General features: G+C 36.1%; 5 protein-coding genes and 1 non-coding gene across 19 annotated transcripts; 3 read left to right on the top strand and 3 right to left on the bottom strand.

Annotated features, from left to right (window-relative positions):
• Positions 1-893: 893 nt before the first annotated feature.
• LOC109013801 (universal stress protein Slr1101-like) lies at positions 894-3322 on the bottom strand. Of its 2 annotated transcripts, XM_018996017.2 has the most exons (5): positions 2839-3302; positions 2666-2745; positions 1455-1573; positions 1305-1381; positions 979-1216 (listed from the first exon to the last, which is right to left on the bottom strand). In XM_018996017.2, exons 1-5 carry the CDS (start codon positions 3071-3073, stop codon positions 1191-1193), a joined length of 537 nt encoding a protein of 178 aa, XP_018851562.1. In that variant the 5' UTR covers positions 3074-3302; the 3' UTR covers positions 979-1190. The 2 variants fall into 2 exon arrangements, with proteins under 2 accessions (XP_035539973.1, XP_018851562.1); XM_035684080.1 differs by having other exon boundaries at positions 894-1216; positions 1305-1573; positions 2839-3322.
• A 2447-nt stretch (positions 3323-5769) lies between these two features.
• On the bottom strand, positions 5770-5857 carry LOC118344359. The gene has a single exon (XR_004798132.1). It is a non-coding gene; the product is annotated as a small nucleolar RNA U30 (small nucleolar RNA).
• Positions 5858-7026: 1169 nt separating this feature from the next.
• LOC109013804 (putative pectinesterase 11) lies at positions 7027-8776 on the top strand. The gene is given in 8 exon segments (XM_018996019.1): positions 7027-7189; positions 7192-7273; positions 7473-7512; positions 7514-7633; positions 7872-7921; positions 7923-8058; positions 8174-8409; positions 8569-8776. Coding segments are annotated over 8 exon segments (1035 nt in total).
• Positions 8777-10039: 1263 nt separating this feature from the next.
• On the top strand, positions 10040-12527 carry LOC109013800 (laccase-11-like). The gene is made up of 6 exons (XM_018996016.2): positions 10040-10190; positions 10290-10441; positions 10537-10781; positions 10868-10996; positions 11140-12063; positions 12208-12527. Exons 1-6 carry the CDS (start codon positions 10080-10082, stop codon positions 12336-12338), a joined length of 1692 nt encoding a protein of 563 aa, XP_018851561.1. The 5' UTR covers positions 10040-10079; the 3' UTR covers positions 12339-12527.
• Positions 12528-13075: 548 nt separating this feature from the next.
• LOC109013808 (syntaxin-112-like) lies at positions 13076-14858 on the bottom strand. 3 transcript variants are annotated; one of them, XM_035684793.1, is made up of 3 exons: positions 14671-14858; positions 13345-14234; positions 13076-13244 (listed from the first exon to the last, which is right to left on the bottom strand). In XM_035684793.1, the coding sequence occupies exons 2-3, from the start codon at positions 14209-14211 to the stop codon at positions 13239-13241; spliced, it is 873 nt and encodes a 290-aa protein (XP_035540686.1). In that variant the 5' UTR covers positions 14212-14234; positions 14671-14858; the 3' UTR covers positions 13076-13238. The 3 variants fall into 3 exon arrangements, with proteins under 3 accessions (XP_035540686.1, XP_018851566.1, XP_035540685.1); XM_018996021.2 differs by having other exon boundaries at positions 13076-14234; XM_035684792.1 differs by having other exon boundaries at positions 13076-14254.
• An 893-nt stretch (positions 14859-15751) lies between these two features.
• Positions 15752-20871, top strand: LOC109013799 (probable pinoresinol-lariciresinol reductase 3). Of its 11 annotated transcripts, none has more exons than XM_018996009.2 (8): positions 15752-15979; positions 16071-16205; positions 16711-16948; positions 17071-17274; positions 18827-18989; positions 19307-19327; positions 19666-19751; positions 20150-20871. In XM_018996009.2, exons 1-7 carry the CDS (start codon positions 15800-15802, stop codon positions 19748-19750), a joined length of 1026 nt encoding a protein of 341 aa, XP_018851554.1. In that variant the 5' UTR covers positions 15752-15799; the 3' UTR covers position 19751; positions 20150-20871. The 11 variants fall into 11 exon arrangements, 10 of the variants coding, with proteins under 10 accessions (XP_018851554.1, XP_018851555.1, XP_018851556.1 ...); XM_018996010.2 differs by having other exon boundaries at positions 20348-20844; XM_018996011.2 differs by having other exon boundaries at positions 20403-20844.
• Positions 20872-21493: the final 622 nt, after the last annotated feature.

Consider the following 21493-nt stretch of genomic DNA (forward strand, 5'->3'; position numbering starts at 1 on the left):
ATGTTAATACATTTATTTCACCTCATGCTGATTTTTCAAACGGTATCTTTTAGGGTTGGAGAGTAACACCGGAGCCACTGCGGTTGGGCAACCTGACACTCAGTTTTCAAGCCCAGGCTCTACCAAGCCTGGGTACAAGAACTTTTGTTGGGTCCTAAAGATAATTGTGAACAGTAGTAGGCCCAGAACTTCCCAAACAACCGTCACTCGTCTCAATAAGGTTTTATAGTTTTGGGAACTCGAGTTTCTGTCCAGGAGACAGACCACATTATAACGAAGGAATAAAATGTTGACGTGTTCAAAATCAAGCCAGCTTACGGTCACGATCTTTAACGAAGAGAAGTAACAAGAGCGAGGAAAACTTTCCACGTGAGAGGCAGACTACTTTGATTTCAGAAATCAGTTTTCTAAGGCCAAGATGATCAGTCTTCCACGTGAGAGGCGTCTTGCTACTGACACAATTAATTTGAAACCAACATGGACCGTGGCTAAGATATCCAAGTCGGAAATGCTTGGCGGAGGGTGATGATTGGGCAGATTTTATTACCGACCTCTTAGAACTAATGAAAATATAATAGATAAGCTCATGATCACAATGCTTTAAACCAAGCAATTCATTAGGATTATATGCTTGGTTTCACCAAATTATCTCTCTGCTTTCCTCTTCAATTAAAACAGATGTATTGGTCTATATCATCTTAAACTTCAATCGAATGCCAAGCTTCAGTCGAATGAAAGACACATGATTAGCTAGACAACTATACATTTGTGTTCAAAAACTTGATCTGATCGACTCAGAGAACAGATGTTTTTAAATGATTGTATCCTTTCAACTTTGTTTATAGAAGAGTTCTGTTCAAGCTGTTGGTATCAAGCCATTGTGGTCACAGCAGTTTAAAAATTAAAGACCATACATCTATATGTTTCAGAGCTTTGGGATGATGCCCTACAAATTTTACTATCGTGAAACCAAGCCCATTACCCCAAATTGAATCCACATAGCAACAGCTAGTTCAAATAAATAAATTGATATATGCTTTACAAATCAGTCACACTAACATCTAATGCTTATTCTGGTCACACAAAATAAAAAACTGTCTTCCACAACAAACGTGCAACTATCTACAACCAAGCAAGCTCTTATTGACATCACAACACCCAGGACTTACAGTTTATTGCATGCCATTACCCTATATCAAAGACTCATCTCCAGCCTCTGCAAATCAAAGGTATAATTCCTCAAAAAAAAAGGAATTGATGCTCACTAAAGGAAATTTGAGGGCTTCATTAGTAAGAAAAAATACCTCTTCCAGGCACAATTACTACAGGTGCTGATTTACAGTTGTGGAAGCAATATTCGCTCACGCTTCCCTGCAGTACACTGAAGTCCCAACAATAATATAACTGAGACAGCCAGACAAACGAGGAGAGGAGGGGAGGGAGTGAGGACGAACCTTTGGATGATGCTTCTGCCTCTTGTACCCAAGACTACCGCTGCAGGCTTCAACCTTTCTGCCTCTTTGCAAATTACCTTACCCGGATCCCCTTCCACGATCCGAGCCACAGTCCTTACCTGTTCCATAAAGACCATTTAAGTTCGAATAAAAATACAGAAAGGACCAACACTGGCAAATGGTCAAATTTTTAATAGTGACAAATTTATATATAAAACCAGTGACTTATAAGTTGGGGTTATCTTATATTTTCTTAGCTAGAGTGTATCCCATTTGGCGAAGCTTAGTGATAATCACACCATAAAGGGAGCACAAGATCAACTGAACGCTCAATCAATGGAAAAATGACTGGGTATGGAAATTATTTTCATATTAGGTTCCCACTTGGGCATAAAATTGATTAAAACCGAACTGCAAAGTGATTGGGTACAGCTGATTTACGTTTGGAGGTTGCCAAAGGAGTTTTGAGTCATGAGCTGAGGTTTCTAATTGCAGGAGAATTCAGTCATGTGTGATGAAAAAGCTAAAAATTCATGAAACTCAGAGAGTTTAGCTTGACTACATTATTTTTATAATGAGCAACTTGACTACATGAAGTATGAACTAATTCTTATGCCAAGTGTCATAACGCATCACAATCGTAGAGAAGGGAGAAGTGCCACTTAAAAATTTTTATCTGAGACAAGTCTAAGTATCTCCCCTGTAACTTTAGACTTTAACGATAACAATGAGTTCAGGTGGAATCTATATACGCAACGATAGATCATCACCAGGGTACATCAGATAATATTTTTTATTTAAGTACCGGGAATATCAAATAATTACTACTCTAAACTGCTTAGTAATTAGTATGGTACTATGGTGTAAAAGAATCAAATTTTAGCCTCCAAATTCCCAAGCTATGGGAAGGATGCCAAGGCAATAAGGCACAATAGCTGACGCAAGAGAACATTTTTTATGTGCATGAACTTTAAGAACAAAATGGTTGAAGCCAGACCATTAGACGTTGATATAATAAATGGGGAGACCGCCTTATGCAAAATCATTATTAACGACTCCAAGCCCAGTCATGTTAAAGGTACCAAGTTTGCACCTTAGATTCTCCATCACAGTTGAAACTCTAAAATATGTATCTTCGCACAACTTCTACATAGAGATTGTTCCTCTGGAATTGCAGGAAAAAAACAAATTAAAGAGGATGACTCACTCACCATGGCAACTTGAATGGCCTCAACAGCAAGCTTCTCCATCAGCCCCTGGCTCGTCTCGTAAACGAGTTCGTTCTTCACGCCTAAACAAAAACCCATAAAAAATTAACACTAAAATAATTTACGATCATCAAACAAACAAAAAATGGTAAAAGATATTATAAAATTTACTTAACTGGAAACGACATGGATGAGATGGAGGGTATCAGCGAGCCTGCAGAGGTGGATGAGGGCCCAATCAAAGGCGTGCTTGCTATTGGGACCGTGATCCACAGCTATCAGTATGTCCCGGCCTTGCCTCCTCTCCCCCGTCTCTCTCTCCAGCTCTGGCTCCCGCACTATGGGTATCAAATTTGGCAGCTTCACTTCTCTCCGGCCGTGCTCTTCCTCATTCTCCATCAACGTCTCCATAATCGGACCGAGAGACTTCTGTACAACAAGAAGGCGGGTTGTTGCTGGTTTCAGAACTCAATTTGATTGCTATGTTCTTGTATTTGTCGGAGCCCTTTCTCGAGCCTGATGAAATGATGGGATGGCCGTGGCCGACACCGGACACGACCTATCGAAGGACTTTAGTGTGGAAATTGGTTACGACTCTACGTTGCACTGTATCATTGGCATTTGTTTCGGGCACTATTGATCATGGAGAAACGGTTTCTTCGAATACAAGCAATCAGTTGATCGTTAATTCTTAAATAGGTTTATAACCTGATCATCAAACATACTTGCATTATCAATTATAATAAATTAGATAGAAAAATAATATTTGTAGTCATAGAATATGAAAGTATTGTATAATTTTTTTGAAAAATAATAAATAAATACGAGACTTACATAAAAAAATTAATTTTTTAATAATAAATTTTATTCTTTTTCAAAACGATTGAGTGTTACTTGAATATTCCATAATAATATACAGCATTACTCAATTAGGTATATCATTCTGAACATAATAGAAAGCAAATGTTTGTTTTGTTAGATATAAGAACAAATGTTTTAAATGAAAGATAGTTTATGCATTTTTTTACAGGATCATAGCCGAACAATACGTTTAAATGATTTATGGTGATGTCTAGAATGTTGATACGGTACTAAGGTATTAATCTATGAAATAAATAATAAAAGAATAATACTAGTATGTCTCATTATTTTTTCTTTTCATTTTGACCGCTTAAGTATTTATTTTTTTAATATTTTTTTTACTTAATAGTTAAATAAATGACTATTAATGTATTAATATTTTTTTATTTTTTAAAAATGTTTGAAATAAAAAACAAAACGGAAAAGAAAAATATAATTTGCCCTAGGGGCATACTAAGTGGATAAATTAAAGAGACATAGTAGCATTATTCATAATAAAATTATATGATTTGACATAAAAATCCACATCCACAAATCATTTAAGGGCATAATCTACTTTGTTATCTCATGATCTCTCAATACAATGAAAAAAATAAATTTAAAAAGATCTCTCTTAACAAAAAAATGTAAAAAGAACGATCTAATAATCTCTCTTGATTTATAGAAATTCTCCCTTTTATCACTTTCATTTTTAGAAGAGTATGTTACTCAGTCTTATAATTTTGCACCTTCAAAGTTACTTAAATTGATTTTTGTGTATTTTTTTAATTGTTAAAGAAAAATTACACAAATAAACTTGTGGTAACATTTTTAACCATTTGAAAAAAAAAAAAATCAAATACACTAAGGTAATTACAAGGCGACAAAATCACGAGACTAAATAATCTTATATTTTTAGAAGAAAAATTTTAGACATAAACTCTACACTCCTATACACTATTTAAAAATATGTAATTTTATCATTTTATTCTCTTATTTTATATTTTTCTCATATTTTATAAAATATGTAATAAGAGCATAAAAAAATAAAATCACATTTTTGAAATAGTATAAAACTTCTGTATAACATGACTCTTTTTAGAATAATTGAGTCATCTTGACATTAAGCTTCCGTGGGTTAAATTCTAATTCATTTCGTGTCCAACAAAATTCTTAAAATTTTATTCAACCAACCGATAAATATTGACTTCGGAGTAATAAGAAATAATCAATCAATAAAGTGAGATAATTCAAAGATGAGAAATGCTACTTCATTAATTCATTAAATCTATTTTACAAGATAGGTAATTTTATAATCGTATTATATCAAATCGTATGTTTGTAATTTTCCTTTTTTTTTTTTTAAATTTCTTTGTATCTAAAATATTTCTCTATAATTGTATACTTTGGAGCTTTTTTTAATTTGTAAAAATAGTTAATTTTAACTTTACGAGCTTTTCTTTGCACACAGATAAATTCAACGATCGCATAGAAGTTACTTTAAAAATTTACCTTAGTATTTAAATGACATTCCTCTTTTTCTAAAACATCTAGTTCCAAAGTCACTTGGTTGGGATCATGAGTCACTCCAGGAGAGCCCTTTCTCCTGTCTACACTCTACTACACTTGGTTTCTGTTTTTATATCCGGGAACGTAGGGTCATTGCCCATACTCTATAGCCATCTCTGAAAGTAACATAGCAGCTAAAAGCATATACTCCTGACAATTCCATGGATTTTATATTACTAAGGAAATGCAACAAATGTTTTGGATATTCGGAATGAGAATTTGTAACAGAAGAGCCAAACTTGCAAGCCAAACAAAAAGGAGTACAAGTATTAGATTTCTGCTTTTAATGTATGGAGAAGATATTCTAAGGGGTTTACAGCAATCTGCCATGTTGGATATAAATCCTTGAGCAACAGACTCTGCTTTGCCCACTCCCCCAAAATAAATATGTAAACTTTTGAAACACATTTGGAATCGCATATCTCCCTCAGGATCCAAAACCTGAGCACTACAAATACAATATCAATTCGAAAATTGGAACAGTTTGTATTTTTTAAGGAAAAATTGTTCAGATCAGTGTTTATGTACCTACTACAACAAATGAAAAATGGGATCAAACTTGGCAAATCCCGAACAAATCCACAGAAGCTCAGAAATATATATACCCACAAAAGCTTTTCATAGATATGTATCCAGTCCTACCCAACCACACTCTGTTGATGATTGAAATTTGGAACTATGAAAGAACGAGAGAAGGTGCTCAGAACTGTAATGAATGGATGGGAGAAATTCCTCACTTTAACATCAGATTAACGAGATTTCTTGTGTAAACCCATCATCATCGCACCTTCTCCTTCATAGATCGCAAACGCGCATACATACATCAACACACACACAAACAGAAAGAGAGAGAGAGAGAGAGAGAGAGAGAGGCCGACGAGTTGTGAGATAGAAGTTAGGGTTTGGTTGCAGATATTTATATACAGTGCATCTTAAACAATTACGGGAAATACCCTTGGGAATGTACATGGGCCCAGGTTCACAAGTCCACCCCATAAAAAGCCCATCTTGTTGACCAATCATTCACAGAAGACAGTAGGGCCCAAAACCCAATTGTTAGCCCAATTCATGCATTTTTTTTTTTTTGGAAGGCTCTTTTATTCACCTAATTCATGTCTACCCACCGCTCCACTTCATTCCATAAAACTCAAAACAAATGTTTAATTTTTATTTATTGTTTGCCTATAATTTATACGTATTCATTGAATCTTTTCTTCCCACAATAATACGCATTCCTCTCTAATGGATCAAATCCTCATAGTCAGACTCAAGCCAATTCCAATTTCAAAACAACATTTAGCACATCATCTAATAAAAGTTACTATTATTATTATTATTATTATTATTATTATTATTATTATTATTATTATTTGAATTTTGAAAGTTTTACGCTGATTATAATTTTAATGTAATAGTGTGCAATGCATGCGTACCACAAATTTTGCATGCAGTACTGCGTACAACCGAAAGATAACCATGCAGCAATAAAACTCCATATAAAGAGTCAAAGACACCGGCGGCCGGCTCCGTTTATACTGCTCACATAACGTAGTTTGAGAATTTCAGGGGTCGTATCATTGACCGTAATGAATTATCATCGTGATTAAGGCAGTGTAGATACAGCAAATTAACCACGTGCCTAACGTATCATGTAATGAAAAATATGAAATTTAACACGTAGAGTGCTAGCTGCTTATTTGTCAGGTTGGATACATATGTACATGCTAACGTGAAGGCCGTGATCTTTCAGCTTCTACCCTAAGAAATCGGCCACCGGCAGGCCACCAACGTGTTGACCTTTAATTTGGGACGGCCATACAATAAAAACCCCGAGAATTGTTTTTTCCGACTTGTATTACTCCTACATTCCCTCTGTAACTTAGTTTAGTTAGCTAAATTGTAGCTAGCTATTCTCTGCAGCCAAATCAAGACGAGAAAAGTGATCACGTGTGCACATGGCTGCTGCAGCAAACAAGGTTTATAATGGTTGTGCAATGTTTATCTTGGTTGACATAGTTGTTTTTAGTTCTCTCATTATGGCTGCAGCTGCCACGGGCCCTAAGGACATGTCAACTGCCATTCTCATTAGGGTGGATCAAACGGGAAATGGAGATTTTAAGAGATACAAGATGCTATTGATGCAGTTCCATCTAATAACTCTGATCAATTGGTTTTCATTTGGGTCAAGCCAGGGACATACGGGTGTGTGTGGGTATCGATATTATATATATATATGTGTGTGTGTGTGTGCGCTCTATGCTAGCTGTTTAATATTAATAGTTATAAATACTTGATTCTTGTTGGGAACTAAGCAAAACGCACGTACGTGTTGATATTATGGCTTCTTGATTTGATGTGTACGATAGATCGACGTACTGATTCTCTGATGCTAAATACGCAGGGAAAAAATTGTTGTGCCTGCTGATAAACCATTTATAACTTTTGAGTGGCACAAAGGCCTCTAACACCATCATAACATGGGGGGACACCGGGAAGATACATGATTCTGCAACACTCTCCATATTGGCTTCCGACTTTGTTGGACGATATCTCGTAATTCAGGTATATGCAAAGCCTTTGTTTAACAGGTGTTGGCCTGGAGTCATTTATTTTCTATGCATGATTACTGATAGTAATTAGGCATCAGAAAGGGAACAAGATTAAAATGAGTCTGCTCTGCATATCCTACTTTGTAGGGGGTAGAATTTTTTTGATGAAACTTCGTATTTATTTTGCATACTGATCAGTTTTAGTGTCAATAACTGTATAATAATTTGTGTACTTATTATGTTTTATCCAGAATACATTTGGGACATCAGGCAAAGCTGTTGCTCTTAGGGTAGCAGGAGACGGCTGCATTCTATGGTTGTAGAATTCTTTCTTATCAAGATACTCTCCTGGATGATGCTGGTAGACATTACTACAGCAACTGCTATATCGAAGGAGCCACAGATTTCATATGTGGAAACGCTGCTTCCCTCTTTGAAGTGAGTATTCCCCTTTGAAAATCCGATGGCATTCATTATATATAACTTCTTTCAAGAAAACTTTTACACGTACATAGAGAACATGATCGCGCTTTAATTTCGTCCTTGCATGCAGAGGTGCCGTTTGCATTCACTTTCCAAAGGCGGTGGAGCTATCACTGCTCAGCATCGGAATTCTCCATCAGAGGACACTGGCTTTACCTTCTTGGGTTCCAAGATCACTGGTGTTGGAACTGTTATTCTTGGAAGACCATGGGGGCCTTACTCTAGGGTAGTGTTTGCCCTAACTTACATGTCCAGTGTAATTGTTCCTCCGGGCTGGGATGACTGGGGAGATCAAAGCAAGCGCAGGTATATATACACATCATCTATGATCTATATATGTACAAAGAAGAATGAATTCCAAATCAAAGTTGACCTCATTTAACACCATGAAACTGATATATATTATTCTAACATGTTTCATTCTGCTTTCCTTTGTTTATTTTCCTTTTTTGGGTACGTGATCAGCACTGTGTACTACGGAGAGTATCAATGTTACGGTCCTGGGGCCAATAGAACGAAGAGGGTCGAATGGTCAAAAAGTCTATCCAATGAAGATGCTACACCCTTCTTAACTAAGGACATAATTTGGGGGAAAGATTGGCTTCGACCTGCACCAACTCACTTCAAGAGAGGCTCTACCATTGTCACAGCGAAGGCTAATGGAAATAACTAGAGTAATAAAATCATTCTCGTACGTAAATGGTTTGGCTGATACTTCCAAACACATACAACATCTTCAGTATATGGTGTGATATTCTTTATAGTATACAACATTCTTATTTATTTGTAGATGCTGATCTCGATAAGCAGCAGTATAAATTCACAGTTTCATATGAAAACATCTTCAATAATGAATCAAATTCAAGATTCTTGCTTTGTCATTCTTATCGTTTTCTTCTTCTTTACCCTTACAATTTACGGCTTTTTTAGATTAATATCAAACAATTATACAAAAAGGGAAGACATTCTATTACATGTTTACCTTGGCTGGGTCACTGACTAAGAACAGCCACGTGTAGGTGGCACAAACGTAACTCTGTGACTGTGTCCCTGCCCCAGATTAAAAAGCAGAGCGTGGAATTATCTTTTTCTTCTTAACAGACTGGCACCGTATTAGCTTTGTTTAGGTTGGAGACATGTTTACCTCAGAAAAACCACCATTAAAGAGGGCATGACAAAGTTCTGTCATCAACAAGCAAAACAACTGAACAACCATATATTTAAACCAACACAATATCCAAAGCTTAGAAGCAAGGCATTCTTCTTTGCTTACCAGATTTTAAGGAAGACATTTTTGTGTTGAATAAGGAAGGAAAAACAACAAGGTTCTAAAAACAGAGAAAGGAAAGGTTTACTCATTGTATCTATTATCCATCGCCAACATTTACCCAGTTGTATCCATAGCTCACTTCTAATAGCTAGGCTGATTAGGAACATTTTGTTAAGGTTTAATGATCAGAATGCCCCTGATGTTACCGGGCAACAGTGAAACATTTCAGGTCAAAGGAGAGCTCCAAATCACCGCCAAACAATGTCTAAGTGAGTACAGAAGACGTCTAGATTTTGACCATTTTTTAAGCTTAATTACCAAATATTCCCCCCTGGCAATAAAGGCAGAAACAAAAAGACGATTAATGCATAAGAGGCTTACCCTTTCCTTAACGGTAAAGCTCCGACTGGTCATGTTTGGCTTTACGTAGCTCTCATGCTCGTTCCTTCGAATTTTAAATGAATAATAATAATAAAAAGGAGCTCTTCAGCTACTATTGTTCGCTCTTCAAGTTGGAACAAAACCCTTTTTGTCCCTATCAGTATTTTGCTTACAAGCTTCTGTATGCAACCTTTGCATCCTCTACCTAATTCAACATCACCACCTCCCTCTTTTAGCACTTGCTGCGCTATAAATCCATTACATCTTGACCCATCATTTCTCATCCAAACAGACTTTCCAGAAATCAAATTTTTCTGAAACAGTTATGGGGAACTGCAAAAACTTCTCCTACATTCCTTTCTTTTTCTTGTTATGTTTACTTGGGACGTTCTTTTTCCTTCCAATAGAAGCTGCTGTAAAGAAATACCAGTTCGATGTAAAGCTTTGATATCAGCAATTTTATGTGTCCCAAGGAGTTTTTTTTCACGTTATTTTTAGTTCTATAGATGATGGTGTTCGTTTTCTGGTTTTTCAGATTCAAGTGAGGAATGTCAGCAGGTTGTGCCATGCGAAGCCCATTGTTACAGTCAATGGGATGTTCCCAGGCCCTACAGTTTATGTTAGAGAAGGAGATAGAGTTCTAATTAATGTTACCAACTATGCCCAATATAACATGTCTATTCATTGGTAGGACTAGCATAATATAATGTTATTGTTAAAAACTAGGAACATAAAATATGTGCGCGTGGTTTTGTTGATGAAGCTTATGCTGTTATTTCCAGGCATGGACTAAAGCAATATCGAAATGGCTGGGCTGATGGACCAGCTTATATAACACAATGTCCAATCAAGACAGGGAACAGTTATGTCTACGATTTTAATGTCACGGGACAAAGAGGAACACTCTGGTGGCATGCGCATATCTTTTGGCTAAGAGCCACTGTCTATGGTGCAATCGTTGTCATGCCTAAACAAGGGACTCCATTTCCTTTCCCTCAGCCTGACAGAGAAGTCAATATCCTCTTAGGTGAGTTTGATTATGTTTGCCATCTCAATTTTATACGTATGTGTAGAAGGAAATGTTTTTGCCCATAATTATTGTGAATTCTGCAGGAGAATGGTGGAACAATGATGTTGAAGAGGTTGTCAAACAGGGAAACAAGTTGGGATTGCCTCCAAACATGTCGGATGCCCATACTATTAATGGAAAGCCAGGGCCACTCTTTCCATGTTCTGAGAAACGTAAGCCAGACTTATTTGAAAACTACTTAAATTAGCTCTGTAACATCACTTGGGTAGTTTCAGGTGCTACTGTTTCAATATGCTAAAGGCACTTTCCATTAACAGTTTCTCTTTGTCTCCTATTTTTTCTTCCTCTTTTACAGACACCTTTGCGATGGAGGTTGAACAGGGAAAGACATACCTCTTGAGAATAATCAATGCTGCACTCAATGACGAGCTTTTCTTTGCCATTGCTGGTCACAACATGACAGTGGTAGAGGTTGATGCAGTCTATACCAAACCCTTTACAACTCAAGCAATACTGATAGCACCAGGGCAGACGACAAATGTTCTTGTTCAAGCTACCCAAGTGCCAAGCAGATATTTCATGGCCGCTAGGCCTTTCATGGATGTGCCACTTTCCATTGACAACAAAACTGCCGCGGCAATACTACAATACAAAGGCATTCCAAATACTGTACTCCCCATCCTTCCCCAATTGCCGGCACCCAATGACACAGCTTTTGCACTAAGCTACAATGGCAAACTCCGAAGTCTCAATTCTCCCCGATTCCCAGCAAATGTCCCCCTTAAAGTTGACCGCCATCTCTTTTACACAATCGGGCTGGGAATGAACCCATGTCCAACATGTCTAAATGGAACACGACTCACTGCGTCCTTAAACAACATTACTTTCGTAATGCCACAAACTGGCCTCCTTCAAGCTCACTATTTCAACATCAAAGGTGTGTTCACAACAGACTTCCCAGACCGCCCTCCAACATCCTTCAATTATACTGGTGCACCGCTCACTGCCAATCTTGGCACTACGCTGGCCACACGTCTAAGTAGGATAGCTTTTAATTCAACAGTGGAATTGGTATTACAAGACACAAACCTTCTCACTGTTGAGTCCCATCCGTTCCATCTTCATGGTTACAACTTTTTTGTTGTTGGGACTGGAGTTGGGAACTTTGATCCTTCTAAAGATCCAGCTAAATTTAACTTGGTGGATCCTCCTGAAAGAAATACAGTTGGGGTTCCAACCGGCGGTTGGACTGCCATAAGGTTCAGAGCTGATAATCCAGGTATGTCCAAGTTGAAAAATGACCAATTACCATATCCCATTATAAATAAGCAACAATGATTCTTAATTCAGTGTATAATGATATATCTGTAAGATCTATGAGTTCTTTCAATAATCTTCCAAATGGTGTGTGGTGATTGTTTAGGCGTGTGGTTCATGCACTGTCATCTGGAGCTTCACACGAGCTGGGGTCTAAAGACAGCATTTGTGGTGGAGAATGGAAAAGGCGCAGATCAATCTATTCTACCTCCGCCTAAGGACCTTCCTCCTTGTTAGCTGTTTGAAACTTTCTGGCGATAATAAAACAGGAAAAATAGGCGGCGACATTTTGTTGTGATGAGTTCCAGAAAGGTGCAAAGTGATAACATGAAAATTTGTATCAATTCTTCTTGTTTCAAGTTGTAAATTAAGATCGTTCAGCTTACAATAAAATCCTTTGTCCATAAGGACTGCATGATTTTTTTAGCCTTCTCATCTAAGATAACACTCTTAAATCTTTATTATTTTATTTGAACCCAAAACTATCAATTTTCACAATCACCCCCAAATTACCAAAAAATCACAATATATCCCAAGAGAATGTGGAAACAGGGTTTCATCTGTAAAGTCCCCTGCATAGATTATGTGCTATAAATGAGTTTTGCTTCATATAGGCCGGTGTGTTAACATACCATTTATAGTGAGGACTATTATAACTTTAAAAAAACTAAAATACCAATCATTTTTTAGCATAACTGATGTGAAAAGCTTCCACATTAGTTGTGTGTTGGGTGTGTTAAATAGATTTTTGCGCTATGAATTGCTTTCACACTAGAAATAAAAAGGTAAAATATATAGGCTTATAAAAGGGGTCTCAGTTCAGTCGAGCTGATTCAAATGCACTTTGGTTTGTAACCCCCAGGTTTCGGTTTGTAAACACGGTTTTACTCCGCCATAAGTGAGGACTATCAATAAAATTGAGATTTCGTCCTATTTCTAAAAAAAAAATGCACTTTGATTTCTTTGACACAAAAAGAAAAAAGCTGAAAAAATCACACAAGTTTAAACTACAAAGCAACGAACACCGAAGAATGAAGAGATATCATCATCACAGATAGCCGTCCAAATGACAAGTACAGGAATCCAATGCTCAGTATAAAGCCGCCTCCATGAGAAAGCTCCATCATATTCCCCAGATCAAACCTATCCCATACTCTAGGCTTTAGCTAGCAAAAAATATTTACACTCCAGCCACATTATGAACTCAGAAACTTTAAGAAGCAAAGATGGAAATAAGGCATACCAACAACAGAATCAGTACCAAGCCAACAATCCAATAAGTCCATTTTCCCCTCCTCTTCTTCATCTGCTCCGCATAGAACAGTCCATTGGTCCCACCATTAATGTGAGCACAACCGCGTGCCACATTCTCTTCAATATCATTAATCTTTTCGCCTTGTGTTTCCACCAACACTGCCATGTCCAGAAAAACTTGGTGGAGCTCTGTCAAGCTCCTTTGTATCTCCTTCAAAGCCTCATGCCTTTCCTTATTCTCCGTTACCAAATCTCCCCTACCTTCAAAAACTTTGACCTGCCCAACTCCCAAAATCATCTTTTGAATATCTTCCTCGATCGGTTCCTCTCCGGTGGCAGCATAATACCTCCTTTTAAGACCTTCTTTGTGGTCTTTAACAATCCGTTCTCTCAAAGATTGAAAATCATTCCTCATATCCCTCAATTTAACCCTCAAACCATTAGTCACTGAAACCCTTGTTCGATCAACTGGACTTCCTTCTTTGTATTCTACCGATACCTTACGATTGGCTATATTAGACTGATCTAGTATCTCCAATCTAGCTTTAATATTTTTCGCTTTCCGAAGAACAGTGACCATGTCTGAGTTAATCCTATCTCTCAGCCCCCGAAGAACTTTAGCACTGTGAGTTGACTTGGTCTCTTCATTCAGGTCTTGAAGGTTAAGAAGAAGATTGGTGATCTCTTCCATGTCAGACTTGATTACAGCCACTTCTTCGAAAAACTGTGCGAGGTTCTGTTCATCGGTGGGATCAAGTTGTCCCATTTCAATGTCCAGATCCGCTTCAAGGTCTTTCATAGCCTGTTTCTTGAGTTCCACATAACTGAGAAATGATTTTGTCATAAGATCATTCATCTTCCCGACGGTCAAACACTCACCTGAACAAAAATTTTCAAATCTTATAAAAAAAAAAAAATGTCCAATATTATGAAAAAATATTTGAAATTTGTAATTGAAAATTGAAATGCATTTCCTCATATACAATTGAAAAAAAGAATGAATGAAAGATTGATTGGGTCATACACAGATAAGAGTTGAACACTTTTAAATCGCTGGGAAAACAGGGGCAAATAAAATTGCGGTGTTTCCCTAACAAATGCACAAGTTCACCGGGAAAAAGCCGCAAGACGTTATTTAAACAAAGTCTTCAGATTTCCCTTTAAAACTTACATCTTGACAGACAAAACAGAGCCCTGAAGGGCCTCGATTCGAAAATCTACGAGCTTTCATTCTGGAGGACTATCTAATTCAATGTGCAATGATACAACAGATATAATTCTGGAATGAGAAAACGAAGTAAGAAGAAAAATAAACCTTTGAAGAAGGCGATGGTAGGAAACAAGAAGCTCAGCTGCTTGAAACTTTTTCTTCGGGAAAGCACTTTTGAGTTTGGAAAATTGCAGCAAATCTGTGCGAGATATTTTAACTCTTTTACGGATAATATATAACGTATGCTCCTACAAGCAAAATCGATATAGAGCTTGAATGGCTATGGCTTCCGTTATTTTATTTTATTTTTTTTATAGGACTTTTTGAAACACTTCCAAATTTCAAGTTCGAAGGCTTTTTATTAGAGAACCGTTAAAAGTTTGAGAGGTCATATTTCAAATAGCACAATCCCAAATGACGTCGTTTCTGAAGGCAGAACAAATATGGAATCACGAACGCCTCGCCTAGAGCGACTATTAATAAGTACACGATTGGATACGTGCTAATTTTATTGAAAATTTCTGCTAGCAGCCATGGGCTGAGGAAAAAAATAAAAAAATCACATCAGTAAATATGTAATATAAGACTGTTGAATATAAAAATTTAATTTAATTATAGTAGAAATAATTTAATAAAAAATATCATAAAATTAATTTGACTTGACACGTAAGTTGAATTATACAAATTTTATTATAAAATAGATTCAATATAAGTGAAATGATTTATGCAAATTTTAAATAAACAAGCTTCAAATAGACTCTTGTAAAAAAAATAGACCACATTTTAAAAAATATAAAAAAATCATTATTTTTAATTACGATCTATTTTTTTATAAAGGACTTGCACAAAAATTATATTTTTTAAACTTATACTTAATATTACTCTTAATATAAATATATAAGATATCATATCAATTAAAATTATGTATTTATATAATCCTTCCGACTTTTTTTTAAATAAATACAATAATGATTATATTATTCTGTATAAAAAATAATGATTATATTATTATCTAACGTTTATTTTAAAAATAAATATTAACTGTATTTAAAAAAATTATAAAAAATTTACTTCTCCCTATATACTAAAAATTATAAAATTAAAAATAAACATGACAAAAATAGTCAGAAAATTATAAATAAAATCGTAATTACATCTACTATCACCGAAATACAAAACTGACAGAAGCACGGTGGGGAATTCGGAGTCGCGAGAGAGAGAGAGAGAGAGAGAGATGGGGAAGAGCAGAATACTTATAATCGGAGCGACAGGAAAGCTAGGCTACGATTTGGCCAAAGCCAGCCTTGAATTCTCTCACCCAACATTTGCTCTCGTACGAGACTCCGCCTTCTCTGACCCCCTCAAATCTCACAAGCTCGAGTCCCTCTCCAATGCCGGAGCCACACTCCTCAAGGTCATCTCCCTCTCTCTCACACACACAGCTTTCTTTTCTTTTTTTTAACTGGAATCTAGAGTGTTATTTGGTCATTTTTCTTGAATGTTAGGGCTCGCTGCAAGATGAATCGAGCCTCATGGAGGCGATAAAGCAAGTGGATGTGGTTATTTGTGCTGTTTCTTCTAAACAAGTTCTCGATCAGAAACTTCTTATTTCTGCCATCAAACAAGCTTGCTCCATTAAGGTCTTAAAGTCTTCCTTCCGGATTTCTCTCTCTCTCTCTCTCTCTCTCCTATTCGTTTTTGTTTGATATCATTCATGTATTTCTTTCTGGATATTGATATTGTAGAACTGTATCGACAATTTTGATTCATTTCTTAACCAAAATAATTTTTCCGTAAGTGAGAAATTGTTATAATGTTCCTTTCTCGATATACATATACTTGTGTGTAGGAAATGAAGATATTAAAGTTAAAATGCCCGGGTCTTCCGTTGTTTCGTTAAATGGGGCAATGCATTGTAACTTAAATGGATGAGATGCGTTTGATTACCCGTGCATTTAATCACAATCTTAGAGAAAATATCTCTAGGATCAGTTTGGCATATGATACTAGTATATCTTCCAGCCTGCATTTAAATCCATTCTCTTCATACCATGTAACCTGCTTATTCATCTGTTACAATCACACTGATCATGTCCTCTCATATTTTATTTGCGGTGTGATACTGATAATTGTACAATAATCCAGAGGTTCATTCCATCAGAATTCGGATTAGACCCAGATAAGGTTCAAATATCAGACATGGACTACAACTTCTATTCACAGAAAGCTGAAATTAGACGTCTTGTGGAAGCTGAAGGCATTCCCTACACTTACATTTCATGCAACTACTTTATGAGCTTTTTACTTCCTTCGCTCGTTCAACCTGACCTAGAGACTCCTCCAAGGGACAATGTTACCATATTTGGTAATGGAAATACTAAAGGTCTGTTTATCAAGATGTAATAGGCCTCCCTGCTATTGATATGCCCAGATAATGATTTGTTTTTTGTTTACTAGAACCTACAGTTTGGTAATCTACTGGTTGGTTATTTGGCTTTTCTGCAGCTGTATTCGTTAAGGAAAGTGATGTTGCTGCCTTCACAATCAGTTCAGTGGATGATCCACGCACATTGAATAAGGTGTTGTATTGGAGGCCCCCTGGAAATGTACATTCCATGAATGAGCTGGTTGCGATTTGGGAGACTAAGATTGGGAAGAAGCTCAAGAAGATATATGTACCAGAAGAAGAGCTTCTTAGGAAAATTAAAGGTAATTTAGTAGTATCTAAAAAATTTATTTGCGCCATAGTTAGACGCTAATTGTCAATTTGAGGATTTTCATGAGCGTCTGAAATCAGTGAAATCACTAAGAAGGGAATAAAATTTGAAGAAGACCAAAAAAAAAATTATATGCGCTCTAGTTGGCTTTGTGCCTAGGCTCTGGACGGCATTTATGCTTAAATGCGCTGGCCGCTTCTACCAACACTGATTTACTTGAGCACTCTAATTAGATTAGCTAAAAGTTAAATTCAATGAATATTTAACTATTAAATTATAAAATATACTCACATTAGATTAGTCAAATTCCAAATGACTACAGTGACTTTTTAAAATTTTTTCAAATTTGAAGGTTACTATACATACATCAAACACATATTTTATTAATTATTTCTATTTTCATTTCTTTCTATCACATATTTTATCACAATTAATATATTAATTTGACTTAGTGATATATTAATTTAATAAGAACATGATTATTAATTAACATATAATAAGTAGAATAGTAAAATATGATAAAATTAAATAAATTAATGATTAAAAAATTAAATATTTTTGAAATTATTAGTTATTCATTACCATATAATGAATAAATGTATAATCTAATGTGGAGATTTAATGTGAATAATCAAAATCAAATTCATCTTATATTATTTTATTATTATATAATAAAAAAATAGTTATTCCAATGTGGAGATTTATGTTAATGGAATAGTCAAAAGTCAAATTTCTCTTACATTCATCAAAATTGTCCATTAACTTTGGTTAATCTAATGAGAGTGCTCTACTTGGTTTCGAGGGATTTATGTTATGTTGAACTTGAACTCTGTTTTTTGGATCGAGGTTGATTCTTTTAATTACATTTTGTCATCTTGAACTTTCATTCAATTTATAATGTGCCTCCGAAAATAATAATTGTATCAAAGTGGACTTTCGAACTTTCAAAACTTCTCAATCCCCCATTCCGTCTACCAGTAGCGTCAAATCTAACGAAAATTCACTGTAAAGAAATAATTTTCGTCTAATTTATTATCATTGACCATATAAAATATAAAATAATATATTCTATCAATTAATAATAAATCTTTAATCATATATAAAATTAGTTTATATATAAGTTGCAAGCAAGTATGAATAATCTATCTACACAATGAAATTATTTGATATTCATTAACCATATATAAATTAATAAAAAATTTATTTAATGATTTATAATTTATTATTAATTGATAACATATATTATTTTATATTTTATATGGCCAATGATAATAAATTAGATAAAAATTACATCTTTACAATGAATGTTATGCACATTAGCAGCACGTACAATGAATTTTCGTTAAATTTAACGCTGCTAGTAGACGGAAGGGGGGGATTGGGAAGTTTTGAAAAGTAGACATTCCACTTTGATGCAATTATTAGTTTCGGAAGCACATTGTGTGTTAAATGAAAGTTCGCGGTGGCAAAGTGTAAATAACCCTTCTTCTTTAGTTTCTTGCTGACAGTTTTGCACCAAAAATGTGTGGTTTATTACATTGCAGAGATCCCATATCCTGACAACATGAAAATGATTTTCATATATTCTACTTTCATAAAGGGTGATCATACATACTTTGATATCGAGTCATCTGGCGGTGTTGATGGGACAAAACTGTATCCACAGCTGAAATACACTACGATCAGTGAATTTTTAGACACCCAATTGTAAGAAACTCTGAAATTTCTGTTTGATAGGTTGTACATTGTATTCGAATGGCAATGTTACTGTTTCATAGACTCATATCTTATGGCAGCAAGCATTGCTTATATATTCTAGATTTGTAATGCCAACAACAGTGATTTTCAAACAATGAAGAAAGCCTGTTTACGAGTTTAGAAGAAAAACATTGAGTTTGAATTATGTTTATTTATTTATTTTGATAAGTTGAATTATGTTTATTTTTTCACAAGACTCTGCACAAAGACCCTTTACCCCTGAGCTTGAAGATACCCTATTGATGTTGTACCTGTGATTTGATTAGGAACGGAGCACGGACGAGAATGTGAGCACCTCTTCAGTATAGATATGGGTGACAAACTTCCCCCATTTTAGGGAAATAATTAACAATGACAGTCTACAAACACCCGGTCCTCCGAGAATGAGCCTATAGCCCAGAAAATTCAGATTCGTCTGTAAAACCACTCATATCTCCCGTTTTGGGGAACACTTGAGCCTGTTTGGTTTAAGGAAGAATTTGAACCCCAAGTGCATTTCCGTCATTGACAAAGCTGAAACAGTCAGGAGAGTAGTCTCCACCCATTAACATGTGCTCATGAAAACTCTGAGCTTCTCTTTTACAACGTATCTGACACTATTCCCTTTAACTCTCTCTTGCAAAAGGTTTTCCAATGGTAGCGAAAAGCAAGATCCTGTTCGTTGGAGGAACATGATGCATCGGAAAATTCGTTGGGGAAGCAAGCTCTAAGGTCGGTCATGGTTTATAGAAAAAAACTGCTATGCTCCTTTAATAAGTTACGGATATGATTGGCATGTGGCAGTGTGTCACACGTCTGTAATAGTGACAATAGGGACCAAAGTCATAGCGGGCTAGGGTTGGGTATTATGAGTTTAGTAGATGGGCTCAGCTCGTGGGTTAAGTGTTGGCTAAGTGGTCATCTCTTTCATTTGCATGTTATTGTTGATTGGGTTATGACCCACTTCCTACTTTGATAGATATGTTAGGCTTATTTTATTTTACTTTTGTTTTAGGTGTTGGCCCTTAGCCCATAAGTTATATGTAGTGAATGTCCCTCTTGCAAGTATAAGCAGAATCTGAATACAATTTTGTTTCCCTTTTTAATCCTCCTCTTCTTTTCTGTTGGAGGTTGCTCCCCTCGAAGTGAGCCATTTCTCAGTGCATTTTTATCAATCATCACCAGTGTGTTACAAAGTAGTATCGGAGACCCCAATCTCTGTGCTACCGTGGAAAGAACTTTTTTTTATCCTTCAACGAAGTCAAAGAGTCAATGGAACGAATTCAAGAAAACTTTGAAATTCTCCATCAACATGTAATTGATGGCAGGAAGGATTTTGAAGAGAAATTTAGCCATCTAGAGCAACAGCTTCGTGTGTTGCAGGAAGAAGAAGAACACACAACAGCTTCGTGGTGGACTTTCTAGCTAAGTGTGGGGCTGAAGGTTTGAACTCTGATTGGTCTGATATTCACATGTTGCCTAGCCTGTTAAGGGGTCTTCTCCGCATGGACAAATTGGGTATGCCCTACCTGAGGATATCATAAGCCTCTTGCCAGGTTTGTTTTGTGTTTTTTACTTGTCTAATTTTGATATCTTGGTATTTGCGTCTCTTTGTTCTTGTGTACTTGGTTTTTTGCAGGTTCCCCTCTTTGGCTTTCTCGGAAGTAGGTTATATATATTTCTTTAGGCTTATACCCTATATAGTTACACTTGTTTTGATGCCTGGGTGCTCTTTTTTTAGATTTAGGTTTTTGTACCTCCCAGGTGTCGTGATTGTAACCACGGTTTTCCTCCGCCAAAAGTGAGGGCAATCAATAAAATTGGGGTTCCGTCCTCTTTAAAAAAAAAAAAAGAACGTGGAAAAAAAAAAGGAAGAGTAGCAGCGAATTGCTTGTCCGATTTCTTCTTCAACAAAGGCTATCTCTCTTAAATCTCGATTTTTTCTTCGCCAACGTGGATTTCTTCTCCTCGACTAAGCTTTGGGGGCAATCCAATTTTACCTTTTTCACGAAACAAATGCACAAGAGATGCGGCAAAGAGAGAAGGAGCATATCAGTCCAACTGTTGGAAACGATTATCTTGGCACTAGATGGAAATTTGATCTTGGTGGTCTCCGATTCCCACCCTCACAATTCTTCTTCTCTAACTCTATTTTAGTCCCCATCACTTGGAATCCAAAAAACCAACAATATTTCTTCCATTTCTTGTCTTCTTTCTCTTGTTTGCTCCCTCTCTATCTTTGCCTCTCCAATAAGAAACAAACCTCAAATCATCTCACTCAGTTTATTATGCTAACTCCAAGGTCTTTGTAACTGGTAGTAGCTTCAGATCGAGCCCCGACGACCAAATCGTTTGCCCCGATAACTTCAAGTTCGTCTCCCCTAGAGCGTCATTCATACTGGAGTGTCGTTCGAATTTTCTAGCTCTCGAAGACTCATAGGCACAGCAAGATGTCCATAATGGAGCAGCCACTA

Source organism: Juglans regia, chromosome 13 (genome assembly GCF_001411555.2).
Source record: "Juglans regia cultivar Chandler chromosome 13, Walnut 2.0, whole genome shotgun sequence".
Taxonomy (NCBI): domain Eukaryota; kingdom Viridiplantae; phylum Streptophyta; class Magnoliopsida; order Fagales; family Juglandaceae; genus Juglans; species Juglans regia.

Coding starts and splice junctions, on each gene's coding strand:
- LOC109013801 (XM_035684080.1), bottom strand. CDS start 3,073: ATGGAGACGTTGATGGAGAATGAGGAAGAGCACGGCCGGAGAGAAGTG. Junction 2,746..2,838: donor TCTCATCCATGTCGTTTCCA/GTTAAGTAAATT, acceptor GTTTTTGTTTAG/GCGTGAAGAACGAACTCGTT. Junction 1,574..2,665: donor AGGCCATTCAAGTTGCCATG/GTGAGTGAGTCA, acceptor TTTATGGAACAG/GTAAGGACTGTGGCTCGGAT.
- LOC109013800 (XM_018996016.2), top strand. CDS start 10,080: ATGGGGAACTGCAAAAACTTCTCCTACATTCCTTTCTTTTTCTTGTTA. Junction 10,442..10,536: donor TATAACATGTCTATTCATTG/GTAGGACTAGCA, acceptor TGTTATTTCCAG/GCATGGACTAAAGCAATATC. Junction 12,064..12,207: donor GTTCAGAGCTGATAATCCAG/GTATGTCCAAGT, acceptor GTGATTGTTTAG/GCGTGTGGTTCATGCACTGT.
- LOC109013808 (XM_018996021.2), bottom strand. CDS start 14,211: ATGAATGATCTTATGACAAAATCATTTCTCAGTTATGTGGAACTCAAG.
- LOC109013799 (XM_035684885.1), top strand. CDS start 15,800: ATGGGGAAGAGCAGAATACTTATAATCGGAGCGACAGGAAAGCTAGGC. Junction 16,949..17,070: donor TGGTAATGGAAATACTAAAG/GTCTGTTTATCA, acceptor GCTTTTCTGCAG/CTGTATTCGTTAAGGAAAGT. Junction 18,990..19,306: donor GAATTTTTAGACACCCAATT/GTAAGAAACTCT, acceptor TGATTTGATTAG/GAACGGAGCACGGACGAGAA.